The 19,189-nt window shown below is 31.4% G+C and overlaps 2 protein-coding genes across 2 annotated transcripts; one reads left to right on the forward strand and one right to left on the reverse strand.

The window, feature by feature from the left end:
- Nucleotides 1–8,311: 8,311 nt before the first annotated feature.
- Nucleotides 8,312–13,169, reverse strand: LOTGIDRAFT_210058 (hypothetical protein). The gene is made up of 15 exons (XM_009061892.1): nt 13,080–13,169; nt 12,776–12,844; nt 12,594–12,659; nt 12,345–12,456; nt 12,038–12,114; nt 11,778–11,890; nt 11,449–11,575; nt 11,126–11,201; nt 10,868–10,968; nt 10,557–10,684; nt 10,085–10,296; nt 9,594–9,734; nt 9,161–9,264; nt 8,903–9,002; nt 8,312–8,667 (listed from the first exon to the last, which is right to left on the reverse strand). The coding sequence occupies exons 2-15, from the start codon at nt 12,842–12,844 to the stop codon at nt 8,495–8,497; spliced, it is 1,599 nt and encodes a 532-aa protein (XP_009060140.1). The 5' UTR covers nt 13,080–13,169; the 3' UTR covers nt 8,312–8,494.
- Nucleotides 13,170–14,258: 1,089 nt separating this feature from the next.
- On the forward strand, nt 14,259–14,582 carry LOTGIDRAFT_154179 (hypothetical protein; the record flags this gene model as incomplete). The annotated part of the gene is made up of 1 exon (XM_009061893.1): nt 14,259–14,582. One exon carries the CDS (start codon nt 14,259–14,261, stop codon nt 14,580–14,582), a length of 324 nt encoding a protein of 107 aa, XP_009060141.1.
- Nucleotides 14,583–19,189: the final 4,607 nt, after the last annotated feature.

Below are 19,189 nucleotides of genomic sequence, written 5' to 3' on the forward strand. Positions count from 1 at the left end.
AGCGAAACTGAATCAAACTGAAAAAATACATATTACTGAAAAAGAAAGGTTTGTATTAAGTCTCAGTGTCAAGCTTCTTACCACCTGACCTTTGCTAACTGTCTGACCTCAGCTGAGACCACCAAACCTTGACTGAGACTACCTGACCTTGGCTGAGACTATTTGACCATGGCTGAGACTAGCTGACACTGGCTGAGAACAACATATCTTGACTGAGACTACCTGACCTTGACTGAGACTACCTGACCTTGGCTGAGACTACCTGACCATGGCTGAGACTACCATATCTTGACTAAGACTGCCTGACCTTGTCTAAGAGTTCTTGATCTTTGCTGAGACTACCTGACCTTGGCTGAGACTACCATATCTTGACTAAGACTACCTGACCTTGTCTAAGAGTTGTTGACCTTTGCAGAGACTGTTTGACATTGGCTGAGACTTCCAGCCCTTGTCTGAGACTACCAGACCTTGTCTAAGACTGTTTGACTGTGGCTTAGACTATCAGACCTTGACTTAGCCTTGTTGATAGGCTGAGACTATCTGGCATTGTCTGAGACTACCAGACCTTGGCTGAGTGTACCAGAGCTTGGCAGAGACTACCAGACCTTGGCTGAGACTCTTGGGCCTTGACTGAGACTACCAGATCTTGTCTGAAACTGTCTGTTCTTAGCTGAAATTCACCATGACTAAAACTGTCTGACCCTTATAGAGATTGTCTGACCCTAACTAAAGTTTATGACCTTTCCTGATTTTGTTTGACCATGACTGAAACTTTGAGCCCACATGGAACTTTCTCTTAAAACTGAAACTCTCTTCAGTTGGAAGTCAGTTTGATCTAGTTAATTCCATTTTTCTGCAGATTTTATTATATTTATTTCAGAACAACATTAGTACATAAAGAAGTAGAAGAAAAGAAAGATTTAGATATTGATGAATATAAACGTATAGTAGGTGAACAAAAGAAAGAAATTGAGATATTGAATGAAGAAATAAATGCTTTAAAAGACAGTAATAACAGAGCACCAACTGTGACTATGAAAAACTTAGTAGAAAGACTTAAAAATCAACTGGCTCTTAAAGAAAAACAACATCAGGTAACACCATCTCACAATCAAAAGTTTCGATCAACCAAACCCAAGAAAAATCAATGGTTGATGACCATATAAGCTTATCCATTCTGCTTTTGCTAGTCTGTTTTTATTGTTGATAAGATTTAGTGGTCAAAATTTGGTTTTTTAAATGAAGTTGTACTTAATCCAGTTTACAGTTGATAAAAACAAACAGTATTTTCTTTACTTTCTAGGCTCTGAGTAAAGCTCTGACAGAATTACGAGCTGATATGGTAGCTCAAGCTCAAGAAACTGTGAAAACTAATTTAGTTGATGCTGGTCAAGAACACAATGTACAGAAATTGATAGATCAACAAACAAAACAGCTAAATGTAAGTGCTACTTTCATAAATGGTATATCAAATCTTGCTGATAATGTATGAGTTTTACTTGACTCATTACTGTATCTGTGTCTAGAGCAACCAATCACATTTTCAGTATATCCAATGCCACTTTGCACTGTGTGTTAGTCAACTTTGGAAAGTCAACATACTTGTTCAAGTTATTTTGTTAAATTATTATTGCACTGTATTTTGAGAGCCAATATTTGCAATTAGGTTAAATGACTTTTATATAAAATTCTGCGTCAAATAGATATTCAATCATTTCTGTAAATCAAACAATTTGTTCAAATTTTTAAAGGTTGTAAAAAAAAAGACATGTTGATTGTTTGTATTTCTGAAAATTTGTATTACAGGAACAAATAGAAGATTTACAAACTCAGACTGATAAACAGCGAAAAGAGTTAAAGAAACGTAAAGAATTACAATCTAATTTAGCAACAGAGCTAGAAGATGTTAAGGAAGATTTGGGTAAAATATTAGATTTTTTACTGACAATAATTGTTGAAGAAAAATGTACCCCTCAGAATTTAAGTTTTTGTTTCTATTTTGCTGTGCTTTTATTTTTGGATGGTTTGACTCTCAAAATTACTTTATCTCTATATTTTATACAGCTCAAAAAGATCGTAGTGTATCTAAATTAAAGAATGATAAAATAAGATTAGAACATGAAGTTGATGTATTAGAAAAGAAAATTGAAAGAATGAATACAATGAGATCACAGGTAAATATTTGAAATTATTTGTTTGTTAGAGGTATTTCTAAATCGAAAGTTCAATTTCAAATAATTTCTTGTTTGTTACTTAATTCTTGATTTTACAGAAATCTGGTGATTATGAGAGACAACAAGAATTAGATGAAACCAGACGAAGATTGAGACTAGTGGAAGAAGAACTAAAGAAAAAACAACAAACTGCTGAAAAGCCTTATGAAAAAGAAGAGAAGAAAGTAAGTGAAAAAGATAAATTCTATCGGTACATATATACCACAAGCTCATCCATGCATTTAGATTTTTTGATCACTTAATAAAAGTACTTTATAATTTTCTTTTTATTCGTTAAATTTGAACTTAAAAGCAAAAAGCAAAGAGGTCAGAAACCTGTCTGTGAAACTGCCTGCAGAATAAATTGGTTGTGTTTAGGGGCGAATTCACCACACACATTATTATAGGTTGATGATCTTGCTAAATGGGAAGAAAGTAAGAAATGGCAGAGAACTGTAGAGAAGATGAAGAATAAATTAAAAGATAAAGATATTGAAGTAGAGAAATTAAATAAAACAATAGAAATGATGAAAGTCAATATGGATAGGTTTGTACACACATTTCTTTAAATGATATATTATATAGGGCATAGAATTCAATGGCAAAATAGCTACAAGTGACTGGTAACTGGTTCTAATTCTGTCATAAAAAGCAATCTTGAATGCTAAATAACTGTCAAATTTTATTAAACAAAAAAAAGAAAATAGTAAGAATAGATCAATACATATTCATTCATTCATTCATTCATTCATTCTTGTATTCTATTATTTTTGGCCATTATGAATGAATGAATGGATCATTGTCATCAATGACACTAAAGGTCATTTCTATAGCAACCAGTAAACAAACTTCACCAGGCTATGTTTTTATTTGTAGAGTAACAAGAGAGAAAGATAGTATAGAATCAAGAACTAGAGCTCTATCTAAAACTTCTGTACCACAACTTAGCTCTGCAGCACCACCCAGTAAAAAACAACATAGTTTACAAGATTTAAAACAAAAGAATTATATGTTAGAAGAAGAGGTATAAAACACTGTTATGAATTAATATTATGCATTCTGACTTCTGAACATGCTTTCAAGGTCATTAGTTGATAATTTGAATACTGCCAAAAGGCAATTGGTGTATCAAGCCTATCTCTGAAAAGCATTTATGGTCTGAACCTTGTTATTCTTTAGTTTTATTAGTCTTTGTCAGCTGAGGAATCGCAAAGATATTATAAAATAGTAAGACAATCTCTGCAAAATGTTTTTTTTTTTATAATATTTTTAAGATTATAATAACTTTGAAAATGAGAAAACAATTTATAAACAGAAATATAGAAATATAAACAAATAGAAATATTTTTGATATGTTTCTAGTTAAATAAATTAAGAAGACAGAAGATAATGACAGGTGGTGGTAAAGATAAAGATATAAGACTGTATAATCAACAATTATTAGAACAAATTGAAGAATTAAAGAGAGCTTTAGAATCTGAGGTTAGTCACTATTATTATTAAATTGATGAATGTACTCTCTGAGGGTTTTAAAAAGCTGAAGGCAAACACCACCAATGCTACCAGCTTTCTTGAAAAGGAATCAGATGCATCCATAATACTGTTAAATAGACTTGATATCACAGACTCCATTGAAGTTATATTGTATCTTATATTTTAGAATGGATCTGTATCAGCCTTTGAATACCAAAGATTATTTGAGAAGAACCAACAGTTACAGAAGGAAATACTCAAATTATCAGAAGAAAATATAGAGTTAAAGTTTGAAACTGAACAATCTAAGAGAGATGTTCCTAGACAAAGAGTAAGTTTGCCATGTCAATTTCGTGTGAACTTTGTAGGCCCACAAGTAAAACATAAAGATTTATTAGCAACTTAGATTTAATATCTGCAAATAAATATAGTATCAAAGATTACAATCACCTTCAATATAAGACATTGATCATATTTGGTCATGGGTTCAATAAAGATCTCAGTATTAAATTTTTGCTCACTGTATGTGATTAAGAAATCATGTTTGTGCCTTTCATTATCCTAGGAAAGAATATCTGATCTTCAGAAATATATTGAAGCTTTAAAATATGAAAATAGTCAGCTGGGTGGAGTTAGTTCAGCTAGATCTTTAGCCTCATCAGTATCAAGTATTAGAAGGGTAGGTGGTCAATTATTATTTTTTATAAAGTCTAAATTTTGTTCTAAATGAATGAATATTATTTAAAAAAATTATTTTGTCCCATTTTGATTTGAAAAAAGAAATTATAATTTTGATGATAATGTAAGCTTATATAACATTTATTATTCTGTAAATCTATTTATTTCTGTGTTATTTTTTGATATAATAGTTTGTATAATTTCAATATTTCTTTTAGATTGGTGAAAGTGGTAAAAGTACCAGAGAATTAGAAAAAACTATTGCTCTATTAAAGAAAGTAATAGAGAAAACACAGGCTGAAAATGAAATTTTAAAAAGATCTGCTAATGGTGCTGGTTCTGAACAAATTTCCTTTTTAAAACAAGAAAATGATGGCTTGAAGGTAATATTATTTTATTTCTCTTCATAACCAATGTAGCAGTGTAAAATGCTTCAGAGTTCATGTGGTTATATTATATGCTATCTCTTTATGATGCTAACGGTGTGTCTTTTATTTTTAACTGCCTTTGCACCAGTTCAGAAGCAAATGACCCTTTGATATACACAGTAAAGATCTTCTCACAAAATTTTCTATTTGAGAATTATCTCTTTTTATGAAATTATATTATATTATATTATATTATATGAATATTTGTAGAATCATCTAGAAGAGGTAAAATTACACATGGGTGCAACATTAAATGAAAGATATACCAGTCAACAGAAAGGTACAGCTAAAATGATGACAGATTATGATAAATTGAGGAAAGAGTTAGTGAAGGTAAGAATATTATTGACTTATATTATTGCCTTTATGGTAAGTAACCACATAGACAATTGATGGTAAAATGGTGTTTTGGTTGTCAGTTTGATACATATTAATGTTATAGGCATGAAAAAAAGAAAAAACAGCAATTTTTTAAAAGATAACAACTTAGGTTCAGGAGGATCCTTTCTACCAGCTGGTCCTTGGCCTAACTACCCCGCATCAATATTTGTTAGATTATCTGTACCTGTTTAGTTAATTTGACTGGAATAATGAGGAAAGATAACTTGGTATTTGACTTAGTCACCAGACTTAAAGCTTACAACCACCATTCCTTTGATAGAAGAAGCAAATGATGTCAAGTTTCCAACTCTCTGGGTTTTTTTTATTTCACTATGATACCACTAATTTTAGAATATAAAGTAATTTTTTGATAAACTTACAGGAGAAGGAAATCAATGAAAAATTAAGAATAGAATTAAGAAGTATAGAAATGGAAAAAGAAACACAAATGAAACAATTAGAATTGACCAAGTCTAAGTTAGAAATAGAAGAAGCTAAAAGACCTAGTAATAATTCTGATAGTAAAGGCTGGAAGTCTGCTGTAGTCACTAGAATGTATGAAGATCAGATCAATACACTAGAAGCAGATATTGAAAAGAAGGTCAGTTATTTAATATTTTTACTAATGAATATTCACATTATTTTATTATTGAATAAAGCATTTGTTTTGATCGGTTGAATATTGTAAGAACCTGGAACATGTACTGCAGAACAATTTCGTAAGATCATTGATGGCAAGTACACCACAATATGTATTTTAATCAAATTACATAATTCAGCAGACTCAAAGATATAAACATGGACTTATGGATACATTCTATTTGATTCCGTTTCTACATATGGTTTCTAGGAAATAATTTAGCTTATAGGTCTTCTCTATTCTAGAACAAAATAATAGCTGATAATAAAAAATTGTTAAAATCAGCAGCAGAAAAAGAACAGAATTTTATAGAAGAAAAATCACAATTATTACATCAGGTTGGTATTTTAGTCACATTCTGAAATTACTAACAGCAGTCTTTTAAAAATTGTCAAATATTCAAGCTTTTTATAAGTTCAAAGGTCTGTTTCAATTGTTTTTATCTTAAAAAAACTTGTGACCTCCAAAGGTCTTTTAGATTTAGTGCAAAAATGTTATTACCTCATATGAAAGAAATATGACAAATATATGAGGCGATCTTGAAAAAAGTACTATAGATAGAAGTTGATATATTTTGATATGAATATTTTCTAGATAGCTATATTAGAAAGATTACCACCTGGTATTCAAGTTAAAGATAGTGATTTAATGAAAGAATATCAACAAGCTAGGTGGGTATTCACAAACCCTTTCTTTATTTCTGTTTTTTGGCTGAGACTAATTCTAAAGAACTTTACGAAGCGGTTAAGGCAGGTGTGTTCTACAATTTAAATAAAATTGGCAAACACTGATATTTAGGGTCCAATTTATTTGAAAATATTAGGATCCTTTTATGGGATGCTTTTCTAATGTAAAGTTCATTTTATTTTTTTATGAACAGAATTAAAATTGATAAATTAGAATTAGAAAAGAAAGAACTAATACAAGAAATAAGAATGTACAGAAAGGGAGATAGGAACTCTGAATTGGTAAGACTTTAAAATCACACTGAAAATATGAATACTAGTTCACAATTGGGTGCTCTGATAAATTTCCTGAGAAGTAAATGAGAAAGAAAAAATTATTTAATAAAAACTTTTTTGTGGATCTCAATGTTGGATTTTCTCTGCTCAACCATGTATTTTCTCTGCTTAACCATGTATTTATCTCAGTATTTTTATATGACCTGCTTGTTAAAACAAAGAAGATTGTCTTATTTCCATCTTGCAGGCTCTTATTACTTTCTAGAAGGGAGACTACTCTAACCACACATTGATCAAGTTAAGACCACAATAATTGTGTATAATTTGTAAATTAAGACCACAATAATTGTGTATAATTTGTATTTATTTGCTCACACATTCAAAAAAAATAATCTGTTTTTCAGCTTGATGATGATATTTTAACTAAAGCTAGTAAATATGATAGAATATTAGAAGAAAATGTTGATGTCAGAGTGGAATATAAAACGGCAGCTTTAGAGAGAGATAAATACAAAATGGAAGTTACTAAGGTAAGATTTCAGGGAAATATGTTTTCAGGCATAGGTAAGATGTCAAGTTGAATGACACAGCCATTTTTCCGAACAAAATAAATTGCCTCGTTTTCCCATATAGGATGCATATTAAAAAAATGTAAACACTGTCTTGTTACATGATCAGGAAACTGTCCCTGGTTTAGTAATCATCAGTGTGTTTATTTGTAGCTGAAGAAAGAATTGGATAATTTTGGTCCAGAATTCTTTGAAGAAGTAGAAGATTTAAAATATAACTATAAACAAGCTGTGGAAAAAAATGTGCTATATGAAGAAAAACTACTCAATATATCCAAACAGTTTGGAATTCATCTCAATATTCCTGGTTTAGATACTTAATCATTATTACTGATCCTTATTGTAGTAAATGTTTCACTTTTGTATTATAGAAGGCTAGAATATCAGTTTAATTTATATTTTATTGAGATCTTCATGATCGTATTTCATTAGTAGCTTTATGTAGTCAAGAATGGTCATGCAGACGTATAGGTCTATCATCTTGCTGAGCTTTTCTGCAAAATTCCAATGCCTTATTTTATTGTCAAGTACCGTCCAAAGATGTGGGTTTTTTTTTATTTATTTACTGTAGTACCGTACATGTCTAGTTTAATCTGAGTTTGTGTTTAGACCGTTCAATGTTAATGTAAAGTTATAGTCTATATTTATCTGTGATATTTGTATTATGTAGACTATATTATTATATAAACTCATTCCATTTTAAATGCTATTCTCTGAGCAAAACCCATATGCCAAAATGTGAACAATTCACAAACTCTATAGTCATCTGTTGCAATGGTTTATCCCAAGGCTGTGTTGTTGGAAAACGTTATTTTTCTGTTTGCTTAAATGCATACTTTGAAAGGTCACAAAGGGGCCACATGTTTAAACAGTAAAGGTTCATCATGGACAGCTATCACTGAAAGTTGTTCAGATGCCATCTATAAACTATGCTGAATTTAACAGATTCAGATAAATAAAGACGAAATTTGGTAGATGCAATGGTTTTTATCAAAATATGAAAACAAAAGATATGGTGAATACAAAATGCAGAGACAATGAGATATTCATAGCTTAATTTTAGATAATAAATAAATATTGATAGCACTAATTTCAGAAAGTTCATGATGTAAGTCAATCATGTAAAAAGCACAAGAAATGTTAAGTCTATTTAATGATGTCTGTGGTCTGGTTGTCGAGGTCTAGGTGCTGAACTGATTATATTATCAACGCGTAATATCATCTCAGCAGCTTCAGCAGCACTCAGTAGGACTTGACGTTTAACTTGGAAAGATTCAGTTATTCCTAGCTTTTCCATATCACCTATTTCACCATCATTCATATCTACAAGACAAAAATTGTAAATGTATACATGATGGTCACCAATGCTAACAATAATAGTTTTGTTGGCTCTCCAAGTTTAGTCAACAGAAACAGTAATGTAGCATCAAGTGATCTATAAGGTTTAGCGCTATCTGCAACACTAGTGAACAACACCCTTAATATTATTAGGAATGACAAAGTTATAGCAAGGAATATTTTATGTTTTCTGAACATGATTTTGGGAATGAAATCTTACCTAAACCATATGTATGTTTACCATCTGTATGAGCTGCTCTTAATTGAGCTACCAATTCAGCGCTATCATAGCCAGCATTATCTGCTATACATGTTGGTAACTAGAATAGATTATATTGAACTTTGGTTTGAACTTCTTTAGTAACTAAGAAATTACTTGGGGAAAAATTACTGCATTTATAAACCTCAACCTCATTTTCGATAAAAAACAGATGCTTTCTTGTTCATTTGTCATAGATACAGAATAATCTAAACTTACAGCTCTTAATGCTCTAGCAAATGCTTCCATGGCAACAGCTTCTTTACCAGGTGTTTTAGCTGCTAACTTTGATACAGCATCAGCCATTAACATTTCTGAACTTCCTAAAAACAAAATATTACTCTTTGTTAAATAAGACAAAGTATCATGGGAAATACTGAGCTATATTATTATTTAGCTCACTGATAGTAACATTAATTACCCCAAACACCCACCATCTCTCATATATAGTGGAGCCTCGTTTATCCGCACATTTCTGTTCCCAATAAAATTGTGTGGTTTAACGAATTTCCAGATAGTTGAAACATGCCATACCATAACTAGGCATCTGTCAAGTGCCACGTACGCAAACCATGAAAGACATGATTGTGTTTACTAGATATAGGACAAATTCATCGTGAAGAACCCCTATTGTAACACTAAGATTGCTTACCTCCACCAAAAACAGTTCTAGTTTCTTTGACAGTCTGTGATAGTACACATAAAGCATCATGTAGAGATCTTTCTGATTCATCTAAAATCTGTTGTGTTGCTCCACGAAGGACAACAGTACAAGCTTCACCTAAAGCCACACCTACAAGTACACAAAGTTTATCAAAGTAAAACTCAAATCAATGATTTCATTGAGTATTGAAAACTTCATTGAATGATTTTGATTTTCTTTCTCAAAATAAATATCTCAAATAACCCATCCAACAACAATCCAGAAAGCAAATATCTGTTCATAAAAGCAGCACTTTCTATAACCTTTTTGGAACAAAATCAAGAATTTGGATTTACCATAAATAAAAATTTAGCTTAAGTATCTGCAAAAGCGTTGCCTAATTAAAAGCTGGTAGGACTTTGCATACTTGTCTTAACTTAGTCTCAATAGTTTTTTATTTAATCAACAGTTAACAGACAATACAATAAATCCAGACTTACCAGTAAATTTAAGAAGCTGATCTTCACCAATCATAACTTGTTCAATAACATCACAGGTACCTAGTTTGACTTTATCAGGACAATCAAAAGTTGATGTAATTTCCCCACCAGTAACTAAAGCTAACCTTTCTATACCATCAAAATCTGCATGTTCTATAGCCATCATACCAGCATCAGCAAATAATTGTTCAGGGTAATTGTAAATTAGTTGTCTGCAAAGGAATAGTCCAAACGGTAAACTTACATTAGAGGGTAACAACATTAGTCCAAATGTCATCATCACTTCCAACCACACAAATAAGCAACAAAATATTGCATCCTTGTGTCCTTTACAAAAGTACAAGACTGCTCAATGTAAAATTATCAAAATCAAAAATATTTCACAAGGACAGGTTTAATAAATGGGACATACATCCATGTTTCAGAGCTCAGTTAATGCAGTTAACAGAATTTATAAACATAAATAACATACCTGTTTATAAAAACATTACAATTGTGTTTAATTATTTTATTCACTTTGTCTTTCATTTTTTCCTTCTCTGCTACTTCTAATTCTGCTACCTTAGATACGGCATCAACTCTTACTCTGCTACCAAACACCTGTAATATACATTGAACATCACATAACATCAACAAAGTATTATATACTGTTTCTCTCAATGATCTATGTTTAAAGATGTTATGTTCATTAGGGCAAAGATAAATGGAGACACAAATCAGTAAATGTGTAAATGCTCATACCCCTCACATTAAAAAAGATTTAAACTTGAATTCATAATTTACCTTGATCTTATCAGTATCCATAGGTGTATTGGCTATTAATATCTTGGCGTTTTCTACTCGTTTAGGTTGATGTACACCAACCGTCTTGTCTAATAAAAATCCTGTAATAATATAATGAATGTAATTGAAAACCTGTCAACCTTTCCAATCTCTTCCATGAAACAGTACCCAACCAAGATTTTTTTTTATTGTTCTAGAAATATTCATATCTTGCTATTCTACCTAGTTTAGATAGGTTTAAAAAAATACAAAGCTTACCTTCATCTAAATAAGAATCTTGTAGAGCTCCTCCTAGCTTCTTTATAATCTGAATGGCATCTAGATTACCACTTCCCTATAATGTATTCAAAAAATGAATGCAACTACCAAGTAAATTTACCAAAGCAGTAAAAAAGGGAGCCTTATCTACATTGCTTTCTAAATTTCTGTTTTTAATGTGAATTTACACATGAAGTCTGGGGTATCTTTCTATCAAGGACATTGTAATAGAGAAACTAAATGGAAAATGAAAACAGCATCAACTGACATGGATTCATTCTTATGTTCCATTGGTACATGCCAAATGTCATAAAAATACTCACCTTCAATCTTAATACAGCCTCTACTGCTAATTTAGCAAAATGTTCTTTATATTGAGTTAGAATTTTAGAACTGAGGGTTGTTCTAGCTATATTCATCAAATCTTCACAGAATTTATCAGGATTAGTTCTATAAAAGATTCAAAATGTTTCATTACATGGAAATTCAACCTTACCATAAATATAATTGGGTGCAGGTTAACAATTCCTTTAAGACAAGACATGTTCGTTTATCTGTGCTTTTGGGAGTACAAACAGTTTTGCCCCTAGAGAGTTGTATTGAATAAAGTAATTCTTGATGAATATATGAAGATGAGAATTACAAAACTTACCCATTATCCTTAGCTGAGTCAGTTAATGCTTTTCTAGCTGTATCAACAGCTGCTCTCCAACCTGTTATTATAGTCTGTGGATGTATTTTACTACTAACTAATTGTTCTGCTTCCTGTAAAAACAAAAGACAAAATATGAACTTACCTAGACATCTAAACTATGTACAATTCATTAGATATTGAGATGAGTATATACATTCAGTACCATTTTTATTCAGGATTTAAGAAAGAAAGACAATAGATTTGTATATTAACAATACCTTTAATAGTTCACAAGCTAAAACAACTACTGATGTTGTACCATCTCCAACTTCATCATCTTGTACTTTAGATATATCTAAAATAGTATTTAAAACATGGTACAAGATATCATCAACTACTGATTCCTTTCCTTTAGGTTCACATACTTTTAGTTTACAGTATGCAGTTATAACAAATGATTTCACAAACAGTAATAACTGACTAACAGTGATGGCAATTTAAACTTTCACAGTACATTTCAGTCAATAAAGCAACATGACCTTATCCTCTTGATAGGGAACTGTGCTACTCAAAACGGTTACTTACCAACTAGTACTTTACCAGCTGGGTTATCGACACCAATAGATTTTAATATGGTAGCTCCATCATTAGTTACTTGTAATGTACAATTAGGATCATTACTCTGTAAAATTTTATCCTGTAACAAAAGCAAATTATTTTATTTCACAAATCCACTGTAAATATAGTCTTTAATTTTTCAAAAACAAACTCCAAATCAGTGATAATACATAATATTGGGTAAAGAAGATGAGAATGTTTAAATCATAGGCTTACCATTCCTTTTGGTCCAAGAGTACTCTTTACTAAATCACCTATAGCAATGGCACCAACAAAAGATGACTGAAATGAAGATTATAATCATTATTGATAATAAATGTAGATTACATTAGATCCAAGAATTGTTGTGTGATTATAACAAACTAGTTTTCATTTTCATGAATGCCACATGTACTCACCATTCGAGCAATCTCCGCTTTTTCTTCGCCAGCACCCTGGCTGAAGATCTGTACTGGATGCATGTTCATCTACAAAAAAAGGTGATTAATAAGATAAAATGAGTATTAATTATAAAGTTAAAACAGTGATACTACGATGTAAACTTCAATACAATGTACCTTCGGTTGTTAAAAGACAGGCCGGCTACATAAAGCACGTGCTCTTTTACTGTTTTACTTATCGTAAACAAATTCCGTTTTTACTTGTGATAATTAAGTTCGTAATATATTTTAAGAAATCGAATAATTTATATAAGCTTGCTACCTTTTTGATGTCTACTGAACTGGAAATCTGCAAATTTCAAGTTAGAACAGCTCAATACACAAGAATGTTTACTAGAAGCTTCCACGTGGTTACGTACAATTATCATTAACTTCCTGTCAGAAAATGTCCAATGTAAAACGAATATATTTCATGTTAAATCGAGTTACCTCCCATTAATCGTTTTGTAGAAAAGGCAAAGAATGCAAAATAGTAGTGTATTTATAAACACATGGAAACACATACTGGAGAGAAACCATATCAGTGTGATGTTTATAAAAAGTGTTAAACTCGGTCAGAAAGTTTGTTTTTCTGCGATAAAATGTCTTAATGAGCACATGAAAATTCATACTGGAGAGAAACCTTTCAAATATGATGTTAGTGAAAAGTGTTTTGGCCATTCAAAGTCCCTATTTAAAGTGATACTACGTCTTAGAATAAACATAGAATTTTTAAATTTTAAACTTGGCCAATAAGAGCTGCTGTCAAAAATAGCATAATATGATATATAATCCGATAAATCCAAACACTTAATAAAAATGCAATTAACTATTGAAAAATGCTTAATATTATGATTAAGTGTTTTTCAATAATTACTTAGTTTTATGAATTTTCCAATTTTCTAGATTTTACAGGGATTCTGTTGTAACTTTATGACACCAGGTAAGTTCTCTGATGAATATATACTCATATTGACCATTCTTGAGGATTAAATTTTATGTTCATTCTAAGACGTAGTATCACTTTAAATGTGGTGTTTGTGAAGGGTTATAGTCAACTTGGCACTTAACCGAAATGACCCTAAGTCAAATTGGCCCCCCAAAGTCAAAATTAGTTCAAATGGACCCAACAAAAATAGTCAAAATGGCCCCTAAAACTACTCTTTGATCTCAACCAAAATAATTGGTCAAAATGAACGGATCATACACTACCCCTCCTACTATACTACTAAGTCCAACAACTTGCCCCACGACAAACTCTTAACCATCCCCTAATAATTAACAGTACAACAACATACACTACTACAAGTCCAACAACATTTCCTACTACTATAGTCGTGCATTTCCTACTACCAATCCAACCATTTCTCCTACTATTCTGTTGATGTTTATCAACACCCCCTTCTAACAGTTCAACGCCCCTGATACAAGTCCTACAACATTGCATATAACCTGTCAAACAATGTACCCTACTTCCAGTGCAGAGGTAGCAGAGGAGGCTTTTGGACTGGTGGTAGGACTGGTGGTAGGTGATGTTGTTGGTCTGGTGGTAGGGGGTGTTGTAGGACTGGTGGTAGGTGATGTTGTTGAACTGGTGGTAGGGGATGTTGTAGGACTGGTGGTAGGGGATGTTGTAGGACTGGTAGTAGGAAATGTTGTAGGACTGGTGGTAGAGAATGTTGTTGGACTGGTGGTAGTGGATGTTGTTGGACTGGTGGTAGGGGATGTTGTGGGACTGGTGGCAGGCGATGTTCTAGGACTGGTAGTGTGGGAGTTTGTTGGATAGGTTTAGAGATGTGAAGATGATTTTAGTTATCTTAGTTCATGGGAAGATTGACAAATATTGTCGGGGTACCAACCCTTGATTCATTGAAAATAGCGTATAGCGTGTATACGCGATAAAGTCAATTGTTTATGCCAGAATTTCATGAAATTTGGTTTGTAGTTAAATCTTATCTCTAAAAATTAGAAACTTCGACAAAAACTGACTTTCAAACTTTGATAATCCTATCAATATCTTAGACAAGCTTTTCACACAAATTAACAGCTGCTTTATGCGAAGACCTATTTACCTAAAGAATCCTGTATGAAACAATTGCTTTATTCCAGAGGGCGGTCGCTTAAAGTCTTAATACATTCTTAATTGCAATATGTTTGTAATTATATATTGAAAATCAGTTGACATTCATTTTTTTCAAAAGATGTTGATGTGGGTCTTGAATAGGCCTATATGTAAATAGTCTTCAGAAGTTCTAGAACTGCACGAAAATCGCATAACCCCTTAAGTATACCTTAATACGTTTCTAAGACTAAGGTACGATTGGTCAAACGGGTGGCGAATCTATCCCCTTAAGCAGAATTTTAACTATTGTGTAGGTAATAAGGCTTCTTGGATATGTATACTTACAACGTTTCAATATAGTTCACACATCATCATCAAGTTTATAATGAATACAAACAATAAGCATAATATAGGTTGTTTCGGTGGTCCAATTTCCAGTTGCCCGCCTGGAAACACATTTTGTTTCTATGATATATTAAGGTTTAAAAAGTTTAGACATTTTTTTTCTGAAGGTAAACAATGATTAGAATTTCATCATTTTGATTCTGTATGGCTGCAAGGTGAAACGATTTCAAATAATTTTTGTTTATATAAGAACATAAACATTCGGCAAATTCTACCTTTAACTAATGTCTGTTTAATACTTTTAACTTTTATTCTTATGACTACGATTTAACAGCCGTAAAGATATGAAGATTATTCATTTCTTAGATTGGTACTTGGTTGTATTTCATTTTTGGGTTATTAAGACTAACGATGTGAAAATATGTAGATGAGAGATATAAATTTTAATGGTGTAAAAGAAACCTCGATGTTTAATATATTTAAGCTGGCTGTTTATTTCTTCTAGTATAAGATTTTATAAGAGAAACTTTCTAGTTTTATTTTCATGATATATGAGGTGGTAGGTGTATACATGATAACATTTCATTAAGACAATGTCTCTGATAGAGTTGGATGAAACTATTGAGGAAATCCTCTCAGCAGCCTTGGTAAGTTATGCTTCAAATATATCTAATTCTGTTCTGCGCAAAAATTCCGAGATGTTCTTGATTTTGAGGTAAACGGCACTTCACCTGAAGATTACATGAGATCATAGGTCTTTGTTACTTTTATTTCACATAATCTATTTTTTGAGAACACCGATTTGTTGAAGCCTTTTAAGCATACAAATTATCGTTCCATTTAACTTTAATTGATGTTCCTGCATTGTACTTTATTTTCTTTGCGTCTTTCTTTCGAGTTCGTCTATTGTAATTTACTTTTATTGCGCTTTTTACTTATTTCTCAAAAACTTCAATTGTAATTCATTTTGAATATCTTGTGTTCATTTAATGACATTTCCATAAGCTCTATGTTTTTATCTCGAGTTCATCTATTGTAATTTACTTTGATTGAGCTCTATGTTTTTATCTCGAGTTCGTCTATTGTAATTTACTTTGATTGGGCTCTATGTTTTTATCTCGAGTTCGTCTATTGTAATTTACTTTAATTGAGCTCTACGTTTTTATCTCGAGTTCGTCTATTGTAATTTACTTTGATTGAGCTCTGTTTTTTATCTCGAGTTCGTCTATTGTAATTTACTTTGATTGAGCTCTATGTTTTTATCTCGAGTTCGTCTATTGTAATTTACTTTTATTCTGCTCTTATGTCTTTAACTCGAGTTCATCTATTGTAATTTACTTTGATTGAGCTCTGTTTTTAACTCGAGTTCGTCTATTGTAATTTACTTTGATTGAGCTCTACGTTTTTATCTCGAGTTCGTCTATTGTAATTTACTTTTATTGAGCTCTGTTTTTTATCTCGAGTTCGTCTATTGTAATTTAATTTGATTGAGCTCTACGTTTTTATCTCGAGTTCGTCTATTGTAATTTACTTTGATTGAGCTCTATGTTTTTATCTCGAGTTCGTCTATTGTAATTTAATTTGATTGAGCTCTGTTTTTTATCTCGAGTTCGTCTATTGTAATTTAATTTGATTGAGCTCTACGTTTTTATCTCGAGTTCGTCTATTGTAATTTACTTTGATTGAGCTCTATGTTTTTATCTCGAGTTCGTCTATTGTAATTTACTTTGATTGAGCTCTGTTTTTTATCTCGAGTTCGGCTATTGTAATTTACTTTGATTGAGCCCTATGTTTTTATTTCGAGTTCGTCTATTGTAATTTACTTTGATTGAGCTCTATGTTTTTATCTCGAGTTCGTCAATTGTAATTTACTTTGATTGAGCTCTGTTTTTTATCTCCAGTTCGTCTATTGTAATTTACTTTGATTGAGCTCTGTTTTTTATCTCGAGTTCGTCTATTGTAATTTACTTTGATTGAGCTCTATGTTTTTATCTCGAGTTCGTCTATTGTAATTTACTTTGATTGAGTTCTATGTTTAATTGAGTTCTTCTTGTGTAATTTACTTTTATTCTGCTTTTTATCTTTATTTCAAAATATATTTCAATATCCTCCAAATCAAATAAATTTTTGGAAAATTTTCTTGGGAAAATACTCTCTGACGCATAATGAGAGACTCGATACCATGAGTTTATGACGCCACAACAGAGTTGCCCTCCAGTGAGTCAGTCTGCCCAATATTTCTACCCCCAGTATCGGAAGGCTGGTACCGCCACTGTTTATTGTGTCATGTCTTTATGCCACCCGATTAAGTAACATTAGCTGTTACTAAATGTTACTGTTCATGACAGGTTAATAAATTCCATTATTAGCTTTTAGGTAGCAGCCAATTTTACTGAATCGGGTTTTTATCTCGAGTTCTGTTATTGTACTTTGATTTAACTGTGCTTTTTGTTTATATTTCGAGTTCTACTATGGTAATTTAGTTTAACTGTGCTCTATGTTATTCCAATCCGTTAGAAAATAATATTGTGATGTACTGTTATTGAACTCAATAACTCAATAACTCAATATAATGTAAATCATTTGGATTTATCAAAATAATATTGTATAGCGTGCAACTAAATACTATCTTTATGAATAGTAAATGTATACTTTGAACATTGCTATTCATGATAGCAGAATTATTCCATGTTTAAGCAGAATCATACTTAGTTAATAACATGAAATTTGTTGGAATCGTTGCATGACGTAATTTGGTGCCTGTAGAGTTTTAATCAAAGTAATTAAAATGATCTTCAATGAACTCACTTTCTATCACACCTTTTAGAATTTCCTTTAACATCAAATCATCTAAATTACATATATATAGCGGGAAATGATTTAGTCTGTAAAAAGTTCTATTTATACAATAGAATACCATGGTCTAGACGACAGTTTGAATAGGGGTTATAAAAGAATATTGATGGAATAAGTTAAGGAAATGTTGACAGATCTTAAGTAGTTTGAAGTGTAAGTGGACAAGTTGTGGAAACAAGATAGAAAGGTTCCCAGTCCAAATCTTCTAATTTCAATATTGACAGAAGATAAAATTGATGGTGTTTACTAGAGAGTACTTCAGACTTCTTTGCCGATCTTCTTACAAACTAGCTTAGTCTCCAACGTGACTGGAAATCAAAAAAAGTGACCACATAATATACTATTTTCTCGTATGGGACTGGTATATACAATAACACAATTGTCACGCAGATATGTCACTTCCATGATAAATATTCAGTTCTGTATGTTTAGGATACTACACCTGTCGTCCTTGATCTGAAAAAAATCTTCAGTGGAATACCAACCAATCAAAATTATTGCAAAAATGGTCTAACAATACAATTTAATAATATTTAACAAGAAACCTCTCATATATAGTAAGGAAATGTTTTTTCGGAGCATTTGATTGGTTGCAATTTTATCAGATCATGGATGGGAAGTTGAATTACCAGTAGAAAAAAAACATGGAGCAAAACATCCGGGTTTTGCATCCTAATCAGATTGTATCACTTCCAAAGCCGTGATTCAGATTTGATACATAAATATTGTGAAATTTTTTCACCCATTAGACCTTTGTCAGTTTCCCTGCGATTTGGAAAATAGTATAACGTTGCTGGAAGATCGTTCATTACATTTCCAAAGCAGATCTGCTTTTAGAAAGATAAGAAAATTGGCACATGCCATACTTTTGTCAATTATATAATACAGAAAGGCATGAGTGATATTCATGTAATTATAGCAATTTTATAGGGTTTATTAACTTAGAAATAATTAGGTAAATAATGTTATATTTGTAATTACCTTTAATAAGTAACATTAAGTACGTATTACAGTCATACCATTTCAATGTTATCCTCTATATATCGCTGATATATCCTTATAATCTATATATAATCTATGTTATACTATCTAACGGTTTTTATAATTTGACAAGCGTTTAAAATAGCAAC

Source organism: Lottia gigantea, assembly GCF_000327385.1.
Source record: "Lottia gigantea unplaced genomic scaffold LOTGIsca_5, whole genome shotgun sequence".
NCBI lineage: Eukaryota > Metazoa > Mollusca > Gastropoda > Lottiidae > Lottia > Lottia gigantea.

Coding starts and splice junctions, on each gene's coding strand:
- LOTGIDRAFT_210058 (XM_009061892.1), bottom strand. CDS start 12,844: ATGAACATGCATCCAGTACAGATCTTCAGCCAGGGTGCTGGCGAAGAA. Junction 10,685..10,867: donor TGGATACTGATAAGATCAAG/GTAAATTATGAA, acceptor TGTATATTACAG/GTGTTTGGTAGCAGAGTAAG. Junction 9,735..10,084: donor TCAGCTTCTTAAATTTACTG/GTAAGTCTGGAT, acceptor GTGTACTTGTAG/GTGTGGCTTTAGGTGAAGCT.